At 37.4% G+C, this 24,784-nt stretch overlaps 3 protein-coding genes and 1 pseudogene across 15 annotated transcripts in view; 3 read left to right on the forward strand and 1 right to left on the reverse strand.

Annotated features, from left to right (window-relative positions):
• TRMT12 (tRNA methyltransferase 12 homolog) overlaps nucleotides 1-15,860 on the forward strand; it is a 21,654-nt gene extending 5,794 nt beyond the window's left edge. The window contains exon 2 of the mRNA XM_011360790.2: nucleotides 15,642-15,860. The gene's annotated coding sequence lies outside the window, so the exon portion shown is untranslated. The remainder of the gene's footprint in view (nucleotides 1-15,641) is intronic.
• On the forward strand, nucleotides 4,516-4,634 carry LOC111740215 (annotated as a pseudogene).
• On the forward strand, nucleotides 6,404-17,796 carry RNF139 (ring finger protein 139). The gene is made up of 2 exons (XM_011360789.2): nucleotides 6,404-6,935; nucleotides 15,642-17,796. Exons 1-2 carry the CDS (start codon nucleotides 6,755-6,757, stop codon nucleotides 17,456-17,458), a joined length of 1,998 nt encoding a protein of 665 aa, XP_011359091.1. The 5' UTR covers nucleotides 6,404-6,754; the 3' UTR covers nucleotides 17,459-17,796.
• Nucleotides 17,797-18,253: 457 nt separating this feature from the next.
• TATDN1 (TatD DNase domain containing 1) overlaps nucleotides 18,254-24,784 on the reverse strand; it is a 28,860-nt gene continuing 22,329 nt past the window's right edge. For all 13 annotated transcript variants that reach the window (XR_002780483.1, XM_011360800.2, XM_011360792.2 and 10 more), the window contains 3 exons: nucleotides 22,636-22,706; nucleotides 21,564-21,690; nucleotides 18,254-18,438 (listed from right to left, as the gene is read on the reverse strand). Coding sequence is in view for 12 of the 13 variants with exons in the window: in XM_011360800.2 (XP_011359102.1) it covers nucleotides 18,336-18,438; nucleotides 21,564-21,690; nucleotides 22,636-22,706 (301 nt within the window). In the remaining variant the exon portion in view is untranslated. The remainder of the gene's footprint in view (nucleotides 18,439-21,563; nucleotides 21,691-22,635; nucleotides 22,707-24,784) is intronic.

Below are 24,784 nucleotides of genomic sequence, written 5' to 3' on the forward strand. Positions count from 1 at the left end.
ATGGAATATAGGTTCAAAACAAAAATAGACTCCTGCTGCTCTATAACTCTACTTAGAAGGGGGTCTTAAAAACAGCAGTGAGGGGAATTCTCCCCAAAAGCTGAATTTGGGGCAATATTCCTGGTTATACACATGGTATGGAAAGAGAAGTGGCCTGAAGTAAGAATATACTTTCATGGCAAATAGCAAATAGGTTGGCTAGTTGAACTGGGACCTGGAATGGGAAAGATTGGGGGATCAGGGACAAGCAAGCCTGGAGTAGAAGCAGTGGAAAAATCTATGGGATTGGGCACATGAGTAAAGAACTTTGTATTGTATAACAATGCCTACCAGAGATAATCTGCCCTAGAAGAGGCGCTCAACAACCAAGTAAACAAAAAACTTGGCCAGCGAACTTCAGTAACTGTAATCATTGGCTACCCCAGAAATGGCATTATGGTCTCATGAACAAAGTAGTCATATTGCAGGGATGCAGGTTAGCAAGAGGCCAACAGTATGGCTTCCACTCACCAAGTAGCTACTCCCTAATGTTCAGCACTGAGCCCTTGACACAACCCTCAAGGAAACCAGGAAGCTGCTTGGTAGCAAGTTGATTACATGGGACTCCTTCCAAAAGGACAGTCATTCACCTTGACTAGAATCTTCCCGTCTCCAGGTATGAGCTTGCCTTTCCTGCCCACAAGATGTTGACTAGCACTACTATCCAAGGGTTTACAAGTGTTTTATCCATTAATATATCCTACAAAATACTGCTTTTGACCTAGGGACCTACTTTACAGCAAAGGAGGTGTTTCAGTAGGCACATGACCATGGGATTCACTGGTCCTGTCACATACCATACAACCTAGAAAATGCCAGTGCGATGGAACGATGGAAACCCTTTTGAAACTAGAGCAAAAGCTTGGAGATAATACCTCCTTAAGGCAGGATGCCATCAAGACACAACATACTCTAAATCAACATCCATTAAATAGTGCCAAGTCCCATAGAGAGAAAATGTATGTCTGGGAATGAATGGATAGAAATAGAATTCCCACTCTAGTGGTTCCCAAATATGTTCACATCATAATACTCAGAACCTGTGACAATATTATCTTAAATAGTAAAAAGGGACTTTGTAGGTGTGATTAGGATCTTGAGATGGGATACTATCCTGGAATATAATATTTGAGCCCAATATAATTTCAGAGGCCCTTAATAAGGAGGATGTGGAGCAAGTAGTAGGAGATGTGATAACTGAAACAGGAGGGCGGAGTGACTTAAGGAAGGGGCCACAAGCCAAGGAATGTAGGCAGCCTCTAGAAACTGAAAAGGGTGGGGAATTGGATTCTCCCTTGAAGCCTTCAGGAGGAACACAGCCTTGTTGACACCTTGATTTCGATTTTAGACTTCTGACCTCCATAACTATAAGAGAATAAATTTGTGTTGTTTTAAACCACTGTTGGTGGCACTTTGTTATAGCAGCAATGGGAAATTAATACAGTATCCCACTGCCCCATGTGGGGAGTTTATGTTTCCCATCCCACAACTTCGTTGAATGTAGAGGGCTGGTTCCAAACAGGGGAACTCTTTCATCAGGTGACACAGTAATAGACCCTTTGAACTTTAACCTATTGAGGTCTCCTAGTGCTAAGAGACTATCAGGCAGGAAAGAGTTACCATCCTGGTTGGGGTAATTGAATCTGATCATCAGGAGGAAGTAGGGTTATTGTAACACAAGGGCAAGAAGAAAAATATTTCACCCTCAATGTATCCACTACCCAATATCAGGAGTAAAATGCACAACTTCCAAAAAATGCAGGATATGGACCTCCAAAAACTGACTCCTCAATGAAAATAATGAGAACAGTGGCAAAAACTGTCAAAATCAACTTTTTCAGAAGTCTAGAAAGTAAAGGCTTACACCAGTCTGAGGAGCATTAATTCCAGAAAAGCAGCCTAATCTGGATTTAAAAGGGAAACTTCATGGCAGTTTAATTTGCCCCATTCCTAAATCCCATCTCTGATGCAATGTTAAATTATTGTTAGCTTCAGGGAGAATGCCTCTAATGTATTTCCCCCTTAAGTGATACACTGTCCTTTGTTAGGCAGTATCCATAGGGTCCCATTATTTTGCTGGTTTTTAATTATCCTTTTCCTGCCTCACTGTAGTGTCACTTTTACATAAACCAAGTGACCATATACGCGTGGAGCTGTTTCCAGACTTTGTTTGCTGTTCTATGGGTGAGTTTTTCTATTGATGCTCCAGTACCATCTTGTCTAAATTATTGCAGATTTAGAATAAGTCCTGATAACTGATACGTCTTTTGACTTTCAGCTTTGTTCTTTAAGATGGCATTATATATATTCTTTTTTTTCATTTTTATTTTTCAATTAGAGTTGACATTCAATATTAGTTTATAATGCATTAGTTACTCTTGACCTTTTGCATTTTCTTACGAATTTAAAATCAGCATTTTTTGGGGGAAAAAGAACTTGCTGAGGTTTTTTTTTTTATTGGGATTACAATGAACCTATCGGGTAAAATTGACATCTTTACAACACTGAATCTTTAGTTTTGAAGCTTTTATTCTACTCGGTTGGGTGTTGCTATGAAATGAGAAGTGATTATCAGAAGCTGGGACTGCAGGATCCCATGTAAGGTGAGTGGGATACTACTATATCAGCCTCCTCTGGGGTCCCTGCCTTGACAGATGTTTTTAACTTGCTGTTACTTATACTCTTGCTTTGAGCAGTATCTCAGCCCTCAGAATATTGACTATCACCCTAGATTTTTAACATATTTGAACCTATCATCTATTTGTATTCCATTATAAATTAAGTACTACTGAATGATTATAATAATCCAAACTAATAAACAATATCTTCATAGTACTCCTGAGCCATAAATGGAGTCATCACTAAGTGTCGTGTAATATCATAAATGTTCCAGTGAGTATGTCTTTTAAAATGTGTTTACTGCATACCATTCTAAGGACTTAAAATATATTGTTTTAATTTGTGTAACAAGCAGGAAGATTACTTGCAGAGAATTGAGTCTTAGGCTCTGCAATCAGAAAAATATGCCACTATTATTGTCTGTGTCCTTGGACAAGTTTGGTGAGTATTAAATTGGAGAATGCATGTTATATATTTCGTATCGTATCTGGCAATATGCTTTTCTTTTTCCCCAATGAAGATACTGAAGATTAGAGAGTTTAAGTACTTTGTCTAGAGACAGAGAACTAGTAAGAGGCAGAAGTGGGTAAGCATACTGCCAAGCATACAGTGCTTAGTACATGTCTCTTGGATGAATGAATGGATGAATGAATGAATACTAGTCAGTATAAACTCAACATTGACTCCAAGTGCTACTATATTCTCTGCTGTTTCCTTTGTTAACTAAACAACAGACTATTCCTGTTCATATGGTATTCACAAAACCAGAAAATTCAAATAGTTGAATTTTGATGGTAATATCTGAAATTTAATGAGATGAGAAAAACTATAAAGTAATTCAGGATCAGAGACTATTTTTTTTTTTTTAAAGCAATTCCTGAGGTCTGACATAAAGTTATGGTATGTATTTATCCTTTCTTGGGCTATCAGTCCCTACCCTTTCTACCAGCATCCCCATATTCCACTTGAATTAAATACATAATACTTTGGTGGGGAGGGCTGGGGTAGGGTGGGTAATTCTAAGTGCTTGTTTCTTTCTGCGTCCTCCCATTGAAGAAACTGCTTGCACCTGCCCTCTGGTACAGCTAGGGTCCAATAAGCTTGACCAATTGCACAGTTACTCTTGGAACTTGAAACCTTGAGGAATAATGAAGATAGTCCAGAATCAGTTTCTGTTGCTTGGAACAAAGACTTGGCTGATGCAAATTTTGACAGAAAATTCAAACTACACATCCTACATCTAAAGGCTTTTCAGAGCTACTCAAAGGTGTTTGAAAATGAGAAAATGATTTAATGAAAGCGGAATGACCAGATTGTTTTTCTTTGAAAGCTAATCTTTTATCTTAAAAATTTCTAAGCAATCTAAAAACTACCACATTAATATAAATTTAGTTTTAAGATAGTATTTTAAAGTACTTGCCAGGATTTTATTCAAACCTTCATTTTACAGATGGGGAAAGTAAGACCTAGAGAATTTAAAGAGACTTAAAGTCTTATGTAAGATATGAATGACTGTTCCAGCACTCTTGAAAGCTGTTGGCCTAACATGGAATTTAGTTTTAATTAGAAAGTCTTATACTACTAAAATTTGTGCATGATACTAAGATTGGAAACTTAAAACATTAATGAGAACTGAAGTATTTTTTCATTTTAAAATGCTTTTTATTTAATATTTACCACATTTAACTTTTAAAATAAATTAGAGGAAAGCCTATGAACTATTTTGATTTTCATTTTGTACGATCATAATGACGGTACTCACCTTCTGTCTCTTCTACCTCTTTCTTGTTTTAGATTAGTCCTTGTGGACCCCTTTCTCCATAATAGCCTCTCTTTTTGCTTCAAATTGCAATTAGAGTCTACAGCCAGGCCACCCTGAACAAGCCCAATCCTGTCTGATTTCGGAAACTAAGCAGGGTCGGGCCTGGTTAGTACTCGGATGGGAGACCACCTAGGAAGACCAGGTGCTGTAGGTGTAAAAAATAAAAAATAAGGAATCGTAAGCTGACAAGGTCCTGGCAATCTGTGAGGTCAACCAAGGGTTGCCTTGCCAAATGAATGAATGAATGAATGAATGAATGAATGAATGAATAAATAAATAAATAAAAATAAATGGTAAATAAATAGATAGCAATTAGAGCAGAATAACAGGTGGGTTGGGTAGCTAAATTACTTCTCTGACGTTTCTATATAAGCCTTCATAGTCCTCTCGTTTTACCAAGTTGGCTTTCCCTTGGAAATTTTGTCAGAACCATAAGGTTATTCCCTAGATGTGCAGTTTGGGAAAATTAACTCACCAGAAGTAAACAGACTGGAGCCCAATGAGCCAGCTTCTTGCCTCCTACTTTATCTCCCTTAATCTGAGATGGCTGGGTCTACAGTGCAGACTCTGACCCAATTTACATTGTCATCTGCTGGTGAAGGAAGAGAAAGATAAAGATGGCCAGAATAATGTATTACATGGATGGGCAAGAAAGTGTTGGGGAGGGGAAAAATTTTTTCTTTTACCATCCTAGTTCCCTGTGGCTGGGGCCCTGGTAATTACACTGACAAAAGAGAGATTAACAAGAGAAAAACGGTTTATTAACTCCTGAGGTGCACAAATGCCTGGGATAAAGTCATTGGCGAATAACTCAAAAGGGTGGTTACAGCTTGGGACTTACACAGCATTTTAACAAAGAACAACACATTTGCAGAGAAATGACAAAGGAAAAGGGGTTTAGGCTTTTGGTGGCAAACTGGGAAGGTAAGTATATGGGGGAAACTAGTGGAAGATAAGAATTAGTTTAGTAAGGTTTGTGGGTGATTGAGAGTCTAAGAGTTGTGCTCTTATAAGGGAGAGGGAGCCATCTTTACAAAAGGAAATTTATGTCCTGTTTGTGGGGGCGGTTGGAAACAATTTTGTTTTGGTTTTTTTGCTTCTCTCAATACTCTTCAGCTCAAAATAATCTTATGTCAAAGTGAAATATTTTGGGGTGGCATATTCTGATCCCCTCAAAAACTTAAAAATAGTACGGATGGCCTCCTGTCGGGGAGGAAAGAAGGGACTTCCCGGATGTACTCAAAGACTAGAACTCAAAAAGACGGAGCAGGTTCTTGCCCTAAGTCACAGTGGCCCTCGGTATCAGTAAAATGAGGCCGATGAGTCTCCTCAGTTGTGTCCAATTTGGGAAGAGGTAGTCAGGGTGATGTGCAGACGGATGAAAGAGGTGTCTTGCTGGGTAGCGCCCACCACACCCAGGCCAGTGCCGCGAACGGCGGCCGCTCTACAAAGCGCACGCGGCGACGCCCCCAGCAGGACCCCAGGCGGCCTCCAAGCCCTTTTCCCCGGAATGCTGGCCGCGTGCAGACCCGGCCTCCGGCGCGGTGGGGCAGGTCTGGCGGCCGGCGCCCTTTGGCTCTCCTCTCCCAAGCCGCTCTGAACCATGTTTATGGGACGTTTAAGGGGCCTAATAAAACTGCTAATAATTCTCGCCGCGGACGCAGGGAGCCCCTCACTGAGCCCCCGCCGCCGCGGGTGACGGCCGCCCTGAGGCGGGGGGACGCGGCTGCCGCAGAGCGCCCGCACCACCGGGTGGCGCCAGAGCCGCGAAGGCGGCGTGGGTCGCGTCGGTGGGCAGAAACCATGGCAACGTTTGGAGACGTTTGCTACGGCGTGCGTGGTGACAGAATGGGGAGCGTCCCTAGCGCCAGATTATGACGCGCAGCGGCGCAGGCTCCGGGTCTCGCGTGACCTCGAGCGCCGCCTTTCGGCCTCGCAACAGCAGCAACGGCTGAGGCAGGCGGGCGGGCGAGGTCAAGATGGTGGCTCCGCGGGCGGGGAAGGCGGTGGAGGGAGGAGGAGCCAGACCGTAGCCGGCCGGAAACACCGACACCCACAGGTCTCCCGGGAGCCGCCGCGGCTACCTCAGCCGCCGCCGCCGCCGCCGCCGCCGCCTGCTCCAGCTCGAGAGACGCGAGCGGGCGGCGGGGCGGCCGAGAGAGACAGGAGAGGAGGGCGGGGCGGAGTCGCCCGCGTCACCCCCGCCCCTGGACGCCGCGGGCCCTGCCCCGCGCGGCCTGCCCGGCCCGCCCAGCCCCGGTGTGGCAGCGGCTCATGGCGGCCGTGGGGCCCCCGCAGCAGCAGGTGCGGATGGCCCCTCAGCAGGTCTGGGCGGCGCTCGAAGTGGCGCTCCGGGTGCCCTGCCTCTACATCATCGACGCCATCTTCAACTCCTACTACGATTCCAGCCAGAGCCGGTTCTGCATCGCGCTCCAGATCTTCCTCCGACTGCTTGGTAAGGGGGCCGGGCAGCTGCGTCCGCGACGGCTCTCCGGGCCGGGACGTTCGCCGGGAATGGGGGGCCGTGCCTCGTGTGTGTGTACCAGCTTCGTCCCCCGGGGGCGTTATGGAGCGGCCGCCGTACGAAGCATAAGCAAGCTTTCACGTTTCATGCTTAACATATTTTGTTTAATTCTGATAGTCATGGGTAAAGGGACTACCAGAATTAATACGAATGGAGACCTGCCTTTGCGGGCTAGGAGTCCCGGGGAGGAGGTGACACTTGTGTCAGACTTGACCGTGGAGCGCTGCTCCCAGCGAGTCAGCTCCCCGGTTTTTTGGGGGGGAGGGGGCGGGGGGCTGCCTGACTGACGGCGCGGAGAAGCATGCGGCTCTTTGCCTGCTTTTTCTCCGGAAACGAGTGCTGGCTTACCGTGTCCCATGCGACAGTCTTCAAAAACAGCAGTTCTGATTGCCCCTATCTCGCCGCGTGTGACCTTGGACTTGTGCTTTCCGAAATGCTGAGTACTCCTATGTTGTCACTTTTGTATTCGCGGGGTCCACATGACGGTGAAGTGTCTGCGGTAAATGACATCCAAACAAAAGAGACGGGGTTTCGAATGTCAGACCTTGAAACCATTACCATAAATCCTCCTGAAGACGATACAAATAACAAGTCCTAAAAATTTCCATGAATAAAGTTATCGAAAATGGTTATAAAAACGTGGCTAAAAACTGATGAGACTTTTCCAAGAGAGACTTCTGAAAATCCATGTTTGTTGCACATGAATGGAGTGTTGAAAAACATCTTAGTTTTCTCTCCCCATCTTCACTTGCATCACCAGAGTGAGATGCATTTATGCATAAAATAATTATTTTTAAGTAATTGAAACTTGGCAAATTTCATTGATGAGGTAATTCTTGTGATCAGTTTTTAGTAGGTTAGTGCTTTTTAATTTTAAGTGTTGCTGAGGGCTGGCTGAGGGCGAGATCCTTATCAAGTCTTTCTGAATTATGAGCCATCTATTTATTGCTTTTTATTCCTACTAAAAGAGTGGTAGTGTTTTGTTAGCAGTAAATAGCAGTGTTTTACATTTATTTGGTACTTTGCTTACGCAAAGCAATTTCTTGGGGTATTATCTAAACTAAACTCTAACCTTCAAACATCCCTCAGAGGTGGGTGGTGGTATTCTAGTTTTACAGATGAGGAAACGGGTCACACAGGTTGTGTTTTACTTTTGATATGTAGCAAGTAAGTGGTTGCCAGGCCTAGGTTTAAAAATCTTCTAACGTCAGTGGTGGTTCACTTTCCTCAGTACAGCTGCAGTCCAGATACAGAATCGTATAGTAGTAATGATCATAAGTTAGATCTTAAAACTAAAAGATGTGAACATGCTGTTCTTCAGCACTAGATTTTTCAGTTACCCACCAGCTACTTAGCCCCTGCCATTCCTACTTAACCACTGCGAAAGTGTAATGCCCTCATTATTTGTGGCAAAAATAGAGCTGTGTGATTTTGTAATGTATATAAATATTAAACACCTGAAACTAATGTTATATGTTGTACACCTGAAACCAATATAATGTTATGTCAATTATACTTCAATTTTAAAAAGCACTAGCTAGCTTTAATGTTTCAAGCTTAACATTTTGTTTAATCGATAGTCATGGTTGAGGTTAATGTTAAAACGAAATTAATGCGAATGGGAACCTGTTGGAAAACCATTTTATCCTGCCAGTTAGAAGTCACTCATCATGATCATAAATTAACAGGCAGTTACTTATCTCAGTGTATAGAAAGGTGGTCCCAGCTGAGCCTGACAGACTGCTGCGGCCACCACCACCTCCCCCAAAAAAGAGAGAGCCGAAAGTAACATACTTCTAGGATGCTCTATCAGATTTGGAATAACCAAGTGCTGCTTTGGGGACTCAATAACCACATGTAACATGGACTTGAGGATACGAGAAGGGCTCTTCCTACTTCAGCTTTGAGAAAAGTCCATGGTGGAGGAGAAAAAAAAAAATGGAGCTGTGTTTGAGAGGATTCACATGTTCGTTCCTCAAATAGTGTGGTGGCTGCCTTGAAAGTTCTATGGCAGGCAACTGCAGAGCCTCTGAGAACCCCTTTGGGACCAGGTGCTTTAATGCAGTGCTCTCAAGTTGAGCTTCAGGCTAGGGAGCTTTAAGGAAAAGGAATATTTTCTGTAATTAAATCATTTGTGGTTTAAGAACATTGAACAAAGTACAATTGTCCTTGTACTCTATACATACTGCTTGTTTTTATACTAAGTCTTAGAAGTTTGTATTTGCAAATTAAAGAAGAATGAGACCTCAGAAAGTTGTTTAACTGTCCTGTGCCTCCCTTTACTTAGTTGTACCTTTTTTTTAAGATGGAAAATAATAGTACTTATCTCTTTCAGAGGATGTTAAGGACAATAAATGACATAGGATGTAAGCTCTTAGAACAGGTACCGGGGACCTAGTAAGAGCTATTTAATGGTTAGCTTTTAGTAAGATTGATAGCTTAAAATGTTGTTTTTAATACTTAAGACATACTGTGTTAAATATATTTTGGTCTTTTGAAGGCATCAGCGAAATGTTGGTGCTATTTATTTGAAAATCTTGGATCTCAGAATATTCTCTGTGTCAAATTTTATAAGAAATAGAAAATATTTCCCAAATCTATCACCTGACTGCTTCTCACATTATGCAGATGTTTATGCTATTTTTTAACATTTGTAATAAAATTTCTTAAAAATTGGTTTTGGTACTAAAAAATTCACTCCGAATAAAAACAAAAACTTAAGTATTCGAGGCCCATTTAATGAGGTATTTTATGTTGTTATTTAAAGTGACAGATTTATATGTAAAAGATACTAAAGGGTAATTGAAATTAATTGTTCTGCCTGGTTATTTTTTCTTATAATTATAGACCTCTCATATTCTACTGTATATAAATCTCAAAATTTGTCACTTTCATCTTTTTCTTTAAAATGAAATTGTAAAAATGGAAATTTATTTTCTAGGTAAAAGCATTACCAATTTTATATGTAGCATTTGAAGAATTTACTCCTCTCCTACAGTAAAGTACTACACTGTACTTTCATTTGTTATCAAACTAATATTAGAATTTCAGCAGGTCAGAAAATAAAGCATCTCATTTTGGATATCCAAATAAAATCATATCACACTGTATTGAATATTTAAGAATATTAAGCTATTCTTAGGAGGTGTTAAATGCTAAATGAAATGCAACCCAGTGCAGTATAATGCTGAATTAGCAAATCTATATCCAAGGCAGAAAACACAGGCAAAGGAGTTTAGTAATATTACTCATATAATTCATTGAAGTGGAAAGGCCTTTCTATACATAAAAGAAAATCCAGAAATTACAGGGAGATTTTGATAAATGAAAAACTTCTTTATGACAAAATGTGAAAAACATTTCTTAAAAATGACACACTGAGGGGAAAATATTTGCATCGTATGAGATTGAAGTCCTTTTAAGTTTTACTGTTAGTAAGAAAAACTCATACTCCTTATACCCAGAGAAAAATGGGCCCAGGAGAAGTAGTTAACAATAAATGCAACGCACATGGTCAATAAACAAAAGAAAAATTACTCAGCCTCATATGTAATTAAACAAATACAGTCAGAAGAAAATTTCACTTGTCAGATTGCTGAAGAGTTCAAAATCTGAATATAAACTAGTTGGCAAAGCTATGGGGAAATGCATAAAATTTTACAGTTTTGGTAAGCTGTCACTTGTATGTAAAGCCACCTAGTGCTGTCAACTGAAATTCATCATATTCCTGTTGACTTACAATTCCATTTCTAAGAATTTGACTTGATGATATAATTGTACAAAGATATGGGCAAGGCTGTAATAAAACAACAAATTGTTAATCTAAGTGTGTATTGAAAAGGAATCCGTTCAGTGTACTAGGTTTAGCCATACAAGAGAGTTGTTGAAAAGAGATAGTTATTTTTGGTGCTATAGAAAGAACTCAGAAAACTTGTGATGTAAAAAAAAGCAAAGTGAAGCAGCAGTAATTATGACTGCATAGGGACAGACTAAAGATTCTCACAGTGACAGTATTGACATTGTAGACAGGATAATTCTTTGTTAGGGAGGAAGTGTGGCTGTTATGTGAATTGTAGGATTTTTAGCAGCATCCCTGTCCTCTACCCATTAGATACCAGTAGCACCCCTGTACCCCAAGTTGAGACTGCCAAAAATGTCTCTAGATATTACCAGATGACTCCTTGCAGGAGAGGAGGAATAGGATCGTGGTTGAAAACCACTGAGATATACAAATAGACTAATAGCACAGAATAGAAAGCCCAGAAATAAACCACCCATGTATATACAGAAACTTGATTCAGAGGTAGAATTGAAGTACATTGAGGTAAATACAGACTATTCAATTAATGGCCATTTAGTTATCCATATGGAAAAAATTATACTGGATCGCTACCTCACATCACTATATAAACAGTTCTAAGTGGATTAATACCTAAATGTGAAAAGCAGAACTTTAAAATTTTTAGAAGGAAACTATAGGACATGTTTTGTTTTGTTTTGTTTTTTAAATGTTTTAACCTTAGGGAAAACTCTTTAAAAATATATAAAAGTAAATATATAAAATAAAGATTAATAAATTCAACAATATTAAAATTAAAATCCTCTGTTAATCAAAAGGCGGCATTGAAAAAGTGAAAAGACCAGCCACAACACCTGGAGAAGATGTTTGCATTATAGGTAACTGACAAAGAATTTGTAGTCAGAATATTTTTTTAAATGTCTGATTCATTAAGGAAAAACAATTTTATCAATAGGCAAAACTAAACTGGCTGTTCAGAGAGAGAAACACGAATGGCCAGTAAACCAGAAAATGCCCTCTTTGATAAGTAGTCAGAAATGCACATTTTTTAAAAGGTAAAAAACAAGAGATCCCACTATTAACTTAAGATACCCTTTGAGTAAAAAAACAAAGAAGTGTTTGTGTTTATGGATGTGTTTGTTTATGTAAAATGTGGTTTATTCCTCATTTAATACCTATAGGGTTTGACTTTTAAAAAATCATGTTCACTTATTTTTTTAAAAATAAAAACATCCTCATTTAAAATGTTAATCTAAAGGCAAAATTTTAGCTTTATCTTACTAAAAACTTAAAATACCCTCTTTTTAACCTAAAATGAGAGTTTGACACAAACATTTTCTTTATGCTATAGTTTATCAAGTACACCTACAGATAAATATTTCATGATATTTTATTTACTTTGGCTTGCATTTCATTGGTTAGGGCTCCCTTGGGAATAAGGTAATCATGACATTTATTTCTGGGTTCCATCTTTATTCTGTCAGGCATTGAAATGTTTTTCCACAGCTTGCTTTAGTTTATAATTTGAAGTAATTTTTAAAGTAATTTAAAGTAAGTATTTAAGGTAATTGGAGAGTTAATAAATGTTGTGTCTTACTTCTAATTTTCAGTCCTAAGTTTCTGGAAAGGTTAAGGGTATATGAATGGACTTTCCGCATAAAAGAGTTAAAACACTGTTGTGTAACATGTGTGATGGTTTCTTTTTGGCTTGCTTGTTTTGTTTGCTTATTTCTGGTAATTCAAATTGTGAAGGCCCTGAACTCTTTCATGAGTTGAGTTCATCAAATATAGCTTCAAAACTCCTAAATTGATTTTGATACCTACCTCTTTTCTTACTTTGAGACCTTTAGTGAAGCACTAGGCTCTGGAGAATTTGATCCTGAGTTGTGATTTTAGTTAATTCTATTCTCCAGTGTCCCAAGGTGATTTTTCGTTATAAAGCAGCATTTTATATAGCCTTGATTTCTTATGCAGGTCACCCTTAAATGCTAATGAGGAACTCTATCCCTGGGCTGATTTTCCTTAGGCCTACAAGATAAATATCAAAAGTTTTATATCTGAAGTTTGATATTATTGGCAACATTCCCTAAAGGCCATGAGAGGGAATGTTGAGAGACTTGTTTTTGAGAATTGCCTTTTTTTTTCTGTGAAATGAGACCTTCTTCTTCCTATATTGTTCATACACAGGAACAGGAGTATAAAAGAAAATTTTAACCCCTTGCACATCATGGAAACTTTGGGTAGGAATTAAACAATTTTGTACTATTCTTAAAATTCTAACATTTTAGGGATATAATTTTAATCTAGAAAGTAGTGGCAGATTGTTACTTGCTAGGACACATCTGAACTTTGTGATTATAGTCTCACTACATTTGTCTGTCATCCTCTTCCCCTTTCTTCCTTTGGTATGTTTGCATAAAGCAAAATGGCACTTTTTCTTCAGATATACTCTAAAACCCAAATCATTCCTGTATTTGTGTGTAAAAATGAACTTCAGGGACAAAATCTGTTAGAAAAAGGTCTAGTTATAAATTACAGCAAAGTTCATGAATATTTACAAGTAAAGATTAATTTACCACTTTGTGAATAGCAAGTTGACAGAAGTAACTTACAATCCCTTTTAAGTGGCATAAAATAAAAGTTATTTTGGTTTTATTTTTGACTCATTTTAGATTGTTATGACTTAGGAAAAATACTGACTTGTTTTTCTATATAGAGAAAGTGCAATTACATATGGCATGTAGTACCTGAGTTAATTCCATTTCCTGTTACCTTCCATGGAAAAGGTTTCTAATCCTCAAAAATTGTCCATTTTCTATTGAAAGGGTCAGTACTTAGCCGTCAGCTTTTTGAGAGATTATTAGTGGCCCACTTGCCCTGGGAATCAATCAGGTGGTTCTTATGCAGAGGTTTATGTATCTTCTAGGTGATTACAAATGACCTGATGCATTGGCACAGGATAAATTTTAAGTTCATGGGCAAAGTTATATAGAGGAACTCGCCCTTACTTTGATATGCAATGGATTATGAAATGCCTCTACTATAATATGCTACGTCTTATTACATGCTAACGTAAGGCAGATAGATGGATGTGTAATTTGGAGTTTGTCATTTTTTCTGTATTCCAAGCTCTGGTTTTTCAGCTTTGTCTTAACCCCTTCATAAGTTTCAATTTCCAAGTGGGCTGCATTTTGTGATTGCCTTTAAAAACACAATCCAGAACTGAACAGAAACATTAGTTCCTCAATCAGTTCTACTTGTATTTATTTTCTACAAAATATTTTGGAATCCATAGATATACAAGGCAGGATCCTTGCTTGCTATCAAGGACACATATAAAAGGGTAGATGATACCTACTCAGGTAACTAAAAACTACCATGTCAGGTAGTATATGAGTATTAGGCGTTTCATCAAGTTCTGTAGGTATGCTGAAGAAACAGTCACTGTCATAAAAGTGGATCCATAAGATGGAAAGGATTTGAACAGTCAGGAATTTGGGAAGTTGGTGGGGCCATCATGCCAGAGCATAGAATATTATAAGTACAGCTGCGATTATGGCAGAGAAGGGATGTGTTTGGGAAAGAAGTTTGGAGCTTTGGTGGGTGTGTTGAGAGAGATGTTACTTTAAAGCAAATTGGATCCTTGAATGCTAGACAAGGAATGTAGGTTTTAGTTGATAGTAATTTCAGAGCCCCTACAGTATTTTGAGAGGAGAAATGAAGATGGCTTGTAATGGATATGGAGAAAATGAGTTTTTAGGGACAAACTAATAGGTTGGTTAGTATCACTGAGAAAAGGGAGATAATCGCTTAGTAGAATTTGGCAACTGTCAACCTTGAGAGTGTGGGGCAGGAAGGTACCATTAAGAGGATATTAATGGTTCCTTTAACTGAAGTTGGAAATCGCAAGGAAAAGCAGAGCCATTTGAGACAAGTGAAGTTTTGAGTGTTGCCGGTAGTAATGTAGAAGTGGAACGAGGCAAATATTTAGATGTCATTTCCATTGTTGAAACCTTGGATAATGTTGATTGTGTATCTCACTTAAAAAATTAGTCCAAGCACAAAGAAAGATGGTGCTGGATACATCTCAGACTGACTATACAGAGGTTACATATGGAATGAGGAGTGGGAGGATTTATTACCATTTTTAAAATGTTTTGGTTTTCCGAATGTTACTTATGTAATTTGAATAAAGAAGATTGACTATTTGAAGAAAAAGATTCAGAAAGGTATAGAAAATAGAGAACTTGGAGGACATTTCTGAAATTTGCAAGGAAGTATGTAAAGAAAGAAAAACATTAAATTTGGACCCAGGAGAGAATGCTTAAATTTAAGAAGCAGGACAAATAAGAGTAGGAGTTCACCAGTTTGGGGGAAAAGAGGAAGTAGGTGTAAGTATAAAACTTAAACTTGATTCCCTGAAGAACAAACACTTTTAAGGGAAAAAATTCTAAGATTAATAGGAACAAATGTTTTCCATTTTGGTTATTTTTAATTCTACTTCTTTTAACGATTATGAACTTATGAAGGATATATTCTTTAAAGATTTTTAAAACTGTTAAAATGTTTAACTACAAACTCATCTTCAAGGTAATCTAGTGCCTAAGTATATAGTACTACTTGAATTACTTTGGAAATTAGAAAATAAGGGATAGGATTTTAAAAACTGTTTGGTCTGACTTTACAAAACCTTTCTTGGCCTTTATGCCTAAATGAATTGAGCCTTAATGTTCATAATATTGAAAATGTTCGTATTTCCTAAAGGAAGACTATAACTATTAGTGGAAGAACAGTCTTTAAAATGTTTCATACAAATAACCTGTTTTTTTTTCTTCCAGGTATATTTATATCCAGTATTGTTCTGATATTGTCACAGCGATCACTTTTCAAGTTTTACATGTACAGCTCAGCCTTTCTGTTAGCTGCAACTTCAGTGTTGGTAAACTACTATGCTTCTTTGCACATTGACTTCTATGGTGCCTACAACACATCAGCTTTTGGAATTGAGCTGCTTCCTCAGAAAGGACCCTCACTGTGGATGGCACTCATTGTTCTACAGCTCACGTTTGGAATTGGATACATTACACTACTCCAGATTCATTCCATCTATTCACAATTAATAATTTTGGATCTCTTGGTTCCCATAATAGGCTTAATCACAGAGCTACCATTACACATACGAGAGACTTTAGTTTTTACTTCTTCCCTGATTCTCGCATTAAACACAGTGCTTGTCTTGGCAGTAAAATTTAAGTGGTTTTATTATTCTACACGATATGTTTATCTTTTAGTGAGGCACATGTATCGAATTTATGGATTACAGTTATTAATGGAAGACACATGGAAGAGGATTCGTTTCCCAGATATACTGAGAGTCTTTTGGCTAACAAGGATCACAGCTCAGGCTACAGTGTTAGTGTACATTTTAAGGATGGCAAATGAAACCGATTCCTTCTTTATTTCTTGGGATGATTTCTGGGACCTCATTTGCAATCTTATAATTAGTGGATGTGATTCTACACTAACTGTACTGGGCATGAGTGCTGTAATTTCCTCAGTAGCCCATTATTTGGGCCTTGGAATATTGGCCTTTATTGGATCAACTGAAGAAGATGACAGGCGGCTTGGCTTTGTAGCACCTGTTTTGTTTTTTATTTTGGCTCTTCAGACTGGTTTGAGTGGGCTAAGACCAGAAGAGAGACTTATTCGCTTAAGTAGAAACATGTGCCTTTTATTAACTGCAGTCCTGCATTTCATCCATGGAATGACAGACCCTGTATTAATGTCTCTCAGTGCCTCTCATGTGTCATCTTTTCGCAGACATTTTCCCGTGCTCTTTGTCTCTGCTTGCCTGTTTATTCTTCCTGTTTTACTCAGTTATGTTCTTTGGCATCACTATGCACTAAACACATGGTTGTTTGCGGTTACAGCCTTTTGTGTGGAACTCTGCTTAAAAGTAATTGTTTCTCTCACTGTTTATACGTTATTCATGATTGATGGCTACTATAATGTCCTCTGGGAAAAGCTTGATGATTATGTCTACTATGTTCGTTCAACAGGCAATATTATTGAATTTATATTTGGAGTAGTAATGTTTGGAAATGGGGCTTATACCATGATGTTTGAGTCAGGAAGCAAAATTCGGGCTTGTATGATGTGTCTACACGCATATTTTAACATCTACTTACAAGCAAAAAATGGTTGGAAGACATTCATGAATCGTAGGACTGCTGTTAAGAAAATTAATTCACTTCCTGAAATAAAAGGGAGCCGCTTACAAGAAATAGATGATGTCTGTGCAATCTGCTATCATGAGTTTACAACATCAGCTCGCATCACACCATGTAATCATTATTTCCACGCACTTTGCCTTCGGAAATGGCTGTATATTCAAGATACCTGCCCAATGTGCCATCAAAAAGTATACATCGAAGATGACATCAAGGATAATTCAAATATATCTAACAACAATGGATTTATTGCACCCAATGAAAATCCAGAGGAAGCTATAAGGGAGGCTGCTGCTGAATCTGACAGGGAATTGAATGAGGATGACAGTACAGATTGTGATGATGACGTTCAAAGAGAAAGAAATGGAGTGATTCAGCACACAGGCACAGCAGCTGAAGAATTTATTAATGATGACACTGATTAAAATAGCATTTACTAATCATTGAGGTATTTGTTTAAAATTCAGTTCATCCAAAATGGAGTAATATGCTTCACTTCAGTGTGTAACCAAGCACAAAAACAGTATCAATGTTGAATCGGTGAATGGTTTTCCGTTTACTGTGATGTGCTACTGTAAATATACCTCTTTAATTACTTCTGGTCTCTTTGCTGACCTATTTAAATTTGTGTACATTATTGTACATAGAATAAAATGTTTTCACGTTTTTATGACAAAATTTGAACAAATAGCTTTTTAATGTAATAATACGGTGCGTCAACTGTGCCAAAGATTCCTCAAAGAATATAATGCATCTAACTCTGGACCCTAGTGTTTCTTTAAATGGGTGGGAGAATGAAAGTGCAGATCAGAGAAAAACCACAGTTAATAAGGAAATAATTTGGACCAGAGGGAAAAGGCTATATGTGGAGTTTTTTATAAACTAAGGAAAAAGTAGGCTGCCAGAAGTGATTGAGATATTTTGAAAATTGAGAGTAACATTATAGTTGAGCTGGGTTATGTTTCAGAGATTGTGTGAGGTGAGAAATAGGCTTATATCAACTAAAATCTGGTAAAAACCAGAATTTTGATGTAAAAATCAGTATGTTAGCCATTCTGTCTTTGCATCATTGACATAAAATTGTCCTTTTGGACTTTTGAAAAGATGAGAGATTTCAATTGTTCTAAGCTAAAACATTAAGTGACATTAAAAAATCCTGATCTGTCTTTACGGATAAAAATGAGGGGGATGGTATATAGTCATATATAATACCTCTTAGGTAACTTCCAGAGAACTCCTTTATTGAAACATTGTTTTACCATGAAATTTTACATACATGGTGGAAAGTGGAAAACATACCAATTACATGTCAGGAAAAAATATTTTAATGGTGTTGTTATATAGCGTATTGGCTAATTCCAGAGGATCCTCATCTCTTACTGCTGACATTATCTCCAGTATTTGACTAAAACAAAACAAAAATAGATGGTTAAATTTCCAAGTACATATTCTGTTTTAAAGATATTTTACCTTTTTCCACATAAAGGAAGATACTGTATTAGCACCTTTAGTAAGTTTAAACAGATATTAAAATTTTCAGCAATATCAACAGAACAGTTTTAACTGCTAGGATATTTAATAGAGTAATTAGAGACAGATTTCTGGGAGTAGTTCTGCAGATAACTAGAGCCAAGAACCAATTTCAAATAAATGATAAAACCAGCCTATATTATGTGTATCACAATTAGGGAACTAACACAGTGTAAAGCGAGAGTCCTTTCAAAGTGGGTCATCACATATTCATTAATGGGTCACGATGAGCTTTTAAAAAATTTTAAAAAGTACACTGCACTTCGGAAAGTAGAGTTTCATGTTTATTTTTATATGTATGTCTGATACTACACAATGTAGGATACACTATGGGGTTAGCAAAATTTGAAAGCCACTGCTTAGAGAACTAGTGATAAAGGATGGCAAGGAGTTGCAATGCATGATAACTAACACGCTGACAGCAAAGGAAGTTGAAAAAGGTGTTGCCTTGGAACAATGTATGTTATGGGGGAGGGGCTCTCTTTTTCCCTGCAAGAGAGAATAGCCCCAGGTGTCAATCTTTCAGTTTCTCTGCCTAGAATGATATAATTATCAGTGTTTTCTAGCAATATTATAGAATATTTTTATACATGAATTAGAAAGTTTTAAAGTCAAACATTTAAATAGTCTCTGTCTTAAGCTTTTTGTTTCCTTTACAGTTTTTAAAATATAAACACCTAAAGGAATTAAGGATGAAGGTTAAAGATTAACTGGAACTTTTCTATTCTACAAAAGTTAACACAAAAGCCTTAATCTATATACTAAATTTCTGTTATCTGAGAGTCAAGATATGCTAAAAGCAAATCTGTTAACACTTAAATTGACACTGAAGATCCAATTTTCTTTGTAAACTACAGGATTTTCTATTAAGCACTTGGAACTGGAACTTACATGCATAATACTGTGCAAAATCAACGTGATTTCTGCTACCCATCTCCCTTCCACTCCTTTCTCCACACTGATCTGATGCCTGTTTACAGGTTTACAAAAAAAAAAAAAAAGAACTGCTACTTCCCTGCTTTTAAAATCCTTTGGGTTCTGATGAGGTCTGAACTACTAAGGTTGGCACACAGAGGCCCTCACAATCAGACCTCACTCTGCCTCCCCGGACATATCACTTCCTCATGCATCCTACTTTCTGCCACACTAAAGTCACTGTTCCCCTGAAGCAGCCAAGCCCTTCTGCAGTCTGCCTTTGCTTTAAAAGGTGTTTGTCTTAGTCTGGCATGAATCCCAGTTTGTAAACAGTTGAAATGTCACCTTAGTTCTCTTATTTCCCCTCAAGGCAGGCAGTTGCTATGTCTGTGGTTCCAGTCACATATTCACACCTCTTAGAACAGCACTACCATCTGGGATTATTACACTTTTTATCTGCTTGTTTATCCAGAGGGCAGGGATCCTCCTCTGACTCGTTTAATGCCTTATCCAAAGTGCCTGATACAATGTACCAGTCATGTATGATGGATGAGGACAGCAACTGTCTGTCTTGATTCTTATGTGTAGCCTCAGCTCCAAAATGTGTTTCAAGGAATTTATAAATCTAGAAGGAAAGATCTCTCTAGAAGTAAAACATATAACTGTTAATACATGGGAGTTTGATAAAAATGTAAGCAGGAATTTAAACTTTCTAATTAGTAATTAAATTAGACTAGAGGCCTGTGCATTTTTGAAATGTTTAAAATTTTCGGCTTGCAAATGCTGATCTTCTCAAGCTCTACCTATTCAGAACTACCTATTCATGATGGCAGCTGGGAATCAAGCTTTTCAAAAGTTTCAGTTCTTAACTGTGCATTTATAAACATCTTAAAATTTTGCCTTGCAAATGTGTAGATAAAGTCAACAGCTATACTTAAAAGGCAGGATAGAAAACTGACTTGGATACACTGTTGGCAATTACTTCCTCTAGGCAGGCTGCTAAAAAATAAGTTTGTCTCTGAAGTCCTCTTACATCTCCAAAGAATTATTCAGAAATAACTGCCTCCTGACTAAAGTTGCAAGTACCTACATTTCATCAAAATGACAAAGTGATTCCTTACTAAGCAGAATTTATATATATTCCTCACTCTGTGGGTTTTAAAACACTGGGTTTAAAAGTCTTTGCCAACACTAGCATGTTAACAAAGGAACAGAATCTTTATTGTTTTTATAGAATAATTCACTTTTCTGCTGAATTTAGATCTGGCTTACTGAATACTTCTACCTGTTAACTACTAAAAAAAAAAAAAAAGGTGCATATGGAAAGAATTATTACAACCTAAAAATAATTCAACATTTTTATGAATGTGATAAATATGTTCAATTGCTTGTATTATATAGTCTAGATTTAAATTATGTGCTTGTGTGCAAACATAAGAAATTAGATGTCCCCATTAAAATGATGTAACAGACTTCCTTAAAGTTATAATATGCTCTCCAGCTCCCTGACAGATGGATACCAGAATCCCTCTTTTCACATGAGCTATACGTTATAATGAAAAAATTCTGATTTTTTTTTAAGGAAATGTATTAAAGTTCTGTCCCTCCACCCCCCTTTTTTTTGGTTGGAAAGGAAATCCTCTCTAACATCCTTTTGGTTCAGAGGCTTCAAGAAATGTATTATTTCTTAGGTTTATTCAGGTTGTCAAATCATTTAAAAATGCAGATTTATTATTTAAAAGGTCTACTAAGACTGCATTTTTATAACCATCGGCAGGAAGGCTGCATGAGAACGGAACTTACACCAGACAAGGGTGATTAAAAGCTTTAAGATCTTCTCCCTCTTCTACAATGACAAATGACCAAAACCTATACGTTCTCACTACTGCCATGCAGTTTTGGTACAGAGGTTATGAAAACAGCTGAAACAGCAAAGCAGGTGCAAATTCCTCTTAAATCGCTGCATTAAAATGGTGGCATCTGATCTGGACTTTACACACCTTTACTTGTCGTGAGTTCATTTTGTAAGTGGCATTTGGTGGTTGCTTTTAATGTTTCTGAAGGCCATGAAAACAAAATACTTACATTATATGGCAGGGTTCATTTCTGTCTTTTAAACAGTGCCCATTTTCCCACTTCTTTTTGGTAGGAAATGAAGTTTTTATAAATTTTGAACCAGCATGTGTACTTTTGACTCCACACCAAGGGGCATCTGGAGTTAGCAAAAAGAGAAGTCTCTTAAGAAATTTAACTTTTTAATGAACATTATCTGACTAATTATAAAACCGAAAAAATAAAACACAAGACACAGCAAAAAACAGCAAAAAAAAAAACAAAAAACAGCTAAAAAAAAAACAAAACAAAAAAAAAATGTACAAATTCTTAAATGTTTTATAAGACCCACTTTTTCTAACATTGGTATATGACATGCCAAAGACCTAAGGCTAAAAGAAATACAGTTGTAACATGAAAACATTTAAGGGTAAACAAACCTATATATTGCTTCTACTGAATGTGAAACAGTGGCTCCAAGTACTGGGTTTATTCACTAACCCATTTTCTTAATTAAAAATAATAATTTACACATTTCATAAGCAGAGTACTTTTAATGAACTCATTTAGTTTTCACTACTCCCCAATGAAATCAATGTTTTTTTCCCCTAGAATGGCTGTCTTGACTTTACTAAAAAAGTCCATGTATATAAGAAGACCGAGTTCCAGATATCGATAAAAATTTTAGCTTTTAACCTGGTTTTGAGACAACAGATTAATTTTGAAAATTCTTAGACTAAACTAGTTTGATTTACATTTCTGCACTTTATTTTAAAAGTATTGTAGAATTAAGCCATTACAAAAAGATACTGTCTAAAAAAAATTCTGAATAGTTTTTGAGGTAAAATGCTTAGATAAGACTCCTTGTTTAATAAACTAGTCAAAACTACAACCTTCTTAGTTACTGACATCCACTGTTAAGTGCTTAGGCTTTGTCAAACTTCTAAATGGAAAAAAAATCACTTGCATAAATATTTTTCCATCAATTGAGAACCTCCAAAGGTTTTCTGAAAAGTATAACTGTTAAGGTTGAATGTTTTAAAATATTCATTTTTCTCTCTTTTTTGGGATGGTTTAATATGAAAGAGTTCAAAAACAAACTTACCAGTCTCAATCATTAATTTTTCACTAGGTATTGACTTCAAAACTTCCAAATTAGCCTCGGTTTTCAGTGAGCTTAAAAAGATATATATAAAATTAAAAGGTGCATATAATGAAAGACAAATTTTTAATGTTATAAACTTGTCTAAAACAGTTCACAAAACTAACTCAAAATCCCCAAACAAACTTTGGCTGGCTACAAAGGCAGTATGCCTTTATTGGCACATTCCTATTGTTCAAAGTCTGTTTAAAAGAAAGGGTTTATTAGGCCATTGCTAGCAAGATAAAGACCAGATCCTGGGGCACTAAGTCTAAACCACCAGCAGCAGTGACATCCTGGAGTTGTTTTTATACACCAAGTAAGGCGGGGAGAAAGATGTAAGCTGTTTTGAAAGCATTTACGTTGTCCATAGATAAAGGTGTGGGCTCTGGCAGGGCACTGGGTCTGCAAGAAAGAAGTAGATACTCGCCTGCTGGACTGGCTGTGGGCAACAGATTAGAAAGTTTAAGCAACAGAGGCTCCTGGGTTCCATGGCGCCTGTATACTCTTTTAGATAATTGTGGAAATAGCCACCTAGAAGTTAATCCAAGATTCCAACAGACAAACAGGAATGTGGGCTGTCTTGTGAGCTGGCCCAGCAGTTGTTAACTGATTAACCCTTCTCTCTTCCTTCCACCCTCTGGCCTGCTTTAATTTAATGGAGGACATCTCAGAATTTTCTCCTTGTTACTATCCTTACAAAATCCAAATTAAGATCTATACCAACCAGATCCTGCCTTAAGGGGGGCACAGTATGCTTCTCTATCAGTGTAAGTAAAACTTAAAGAATTCATTTGCTCCTCTGAGTAATTTGCATAACTTGGAGTGGTGTGGTCTAAGCTTTCTCTTCTAGTTTCAACTGTCTTCCAGAAATCTACAGAACATTTCTCCATTAGCAAAACTAAAAAACCAAAATTCTTATATTTAGCCACCTTAATACCTGGTCAATATGAACATTTCCTAAAATATACTGACATGCTCAGTATTGAGGGGAAGCAGAGTTTGCCACCCTAAAATATGCCTTTTGGGGATACTGGTTATTTTAAAGAAAGATAGTTAAAACCTTTGACTTTTCCTCTGACTAAAAATTTATAGAGGGCCTGCTCTAGGAAGGAAGCTGTTAGCATAACTATAGTTTAAACTACGTGTGATGGAGAGGAACCTAGCAAGGCCCATCTGATCAAAGTGCTCTCTGTATCCCATGGTTAAAGAAGGCCCAGCAAACATTTACCGTTTGCTTTCCATCCCCCTGTGAATTGTCTTCCTCCCCTTTGATGTCCCAAACTACAAACAACCCTCTTTAGCTAAAGATGGCATAAGCCTTAAATGCCTCATCTATTTTCTGGTCTCATATTCTTATGGAACCCCCATATATACATATATAATAAATTTGACTATTTTTCTCCTGTTAGTCTCATGTTAATTTGATTATATAGTCCATACAGAACTTAGAAGGGTAGAAAGAAAATTAATTTTCCACCCCCACGGTTTGGACACTAAGTTTTCACTAAATTACCAAATTGCTTATTTTTGATCTCATGAAATGTCTGCCTGACTTAGTCTTTTCTAACATGCATTCCATGTTTGTAAAAAGTGATCTAAATACAGAAATATATACTACCAGAGGAAATATTTTTAATCAAAGCCAGTATGTTTAATAAGGTTTGTCATTTAAGGAAAAACAACTGTCTGATTCTGTAGTCAAGTTTAAAACTTGCTCATTTTCTTTTGGGAAAAAGTTGTCATTTAATCTTCAGAAACCAAAGATTTCATCATTAATAGCATAAACTAGATTAAATTATTATTCCACAAAGACTCAGATTAAGACAATTGAATTTCAAAATAAATATAGAAATATTGACTTTGATTAGTTAAATGACTAACCCATTAATTCTACGTCAATGTAAAAGGAAAAAAAGCTAAGTCTTTATAAACTCTGATAAATTATAAGATAATTTAGAAATATCTAAGACAATTCAAGTGGATGGGATAAAGGCCTTTTACCCCCTTCTCTTGAAAAACATCCCAAAATAACAAGGAAATAAAAAACTTTTTTGATAAAACTAGAAGACATTTCTAACCCTTAATCAAAATACATAAAGCAGAAAGTAGA

Source organism: Pteropus vampyrus, unplaced genomic scaffold (assembly GCF_000151845.1).
Source record: "Pteropus vampyrus isolate Shadow unplaced genomic scaffold, Pvam_2.0 Scaffold59, whole genome shotgun sequence".
NCBI lineage: Eukaryota > Metazoa > Chordata > Mammalia > Chiroptera > Pteropodidae > Pteropus > Pteropus vampyrus.

What these genes read in the sequence shown, in the direction of transcription:
- RNF139 (XM_011360789.2), top strand. Translation starts at nt 6,755, where the DNA reads ATGGCGGCCGTGGGGCCCCCGCAGCAGCAGGTGCGGATGGCCCCTCAG. An exon ending in GATCTTCCTCCGACTGCTTG is followed by an intron (nt 6,936 to 15,641) that starts GTAAGGGGGCCG and finishes TTTTTCTTCCAG; the next exon opens with GTATATTTATATCCAGTATT.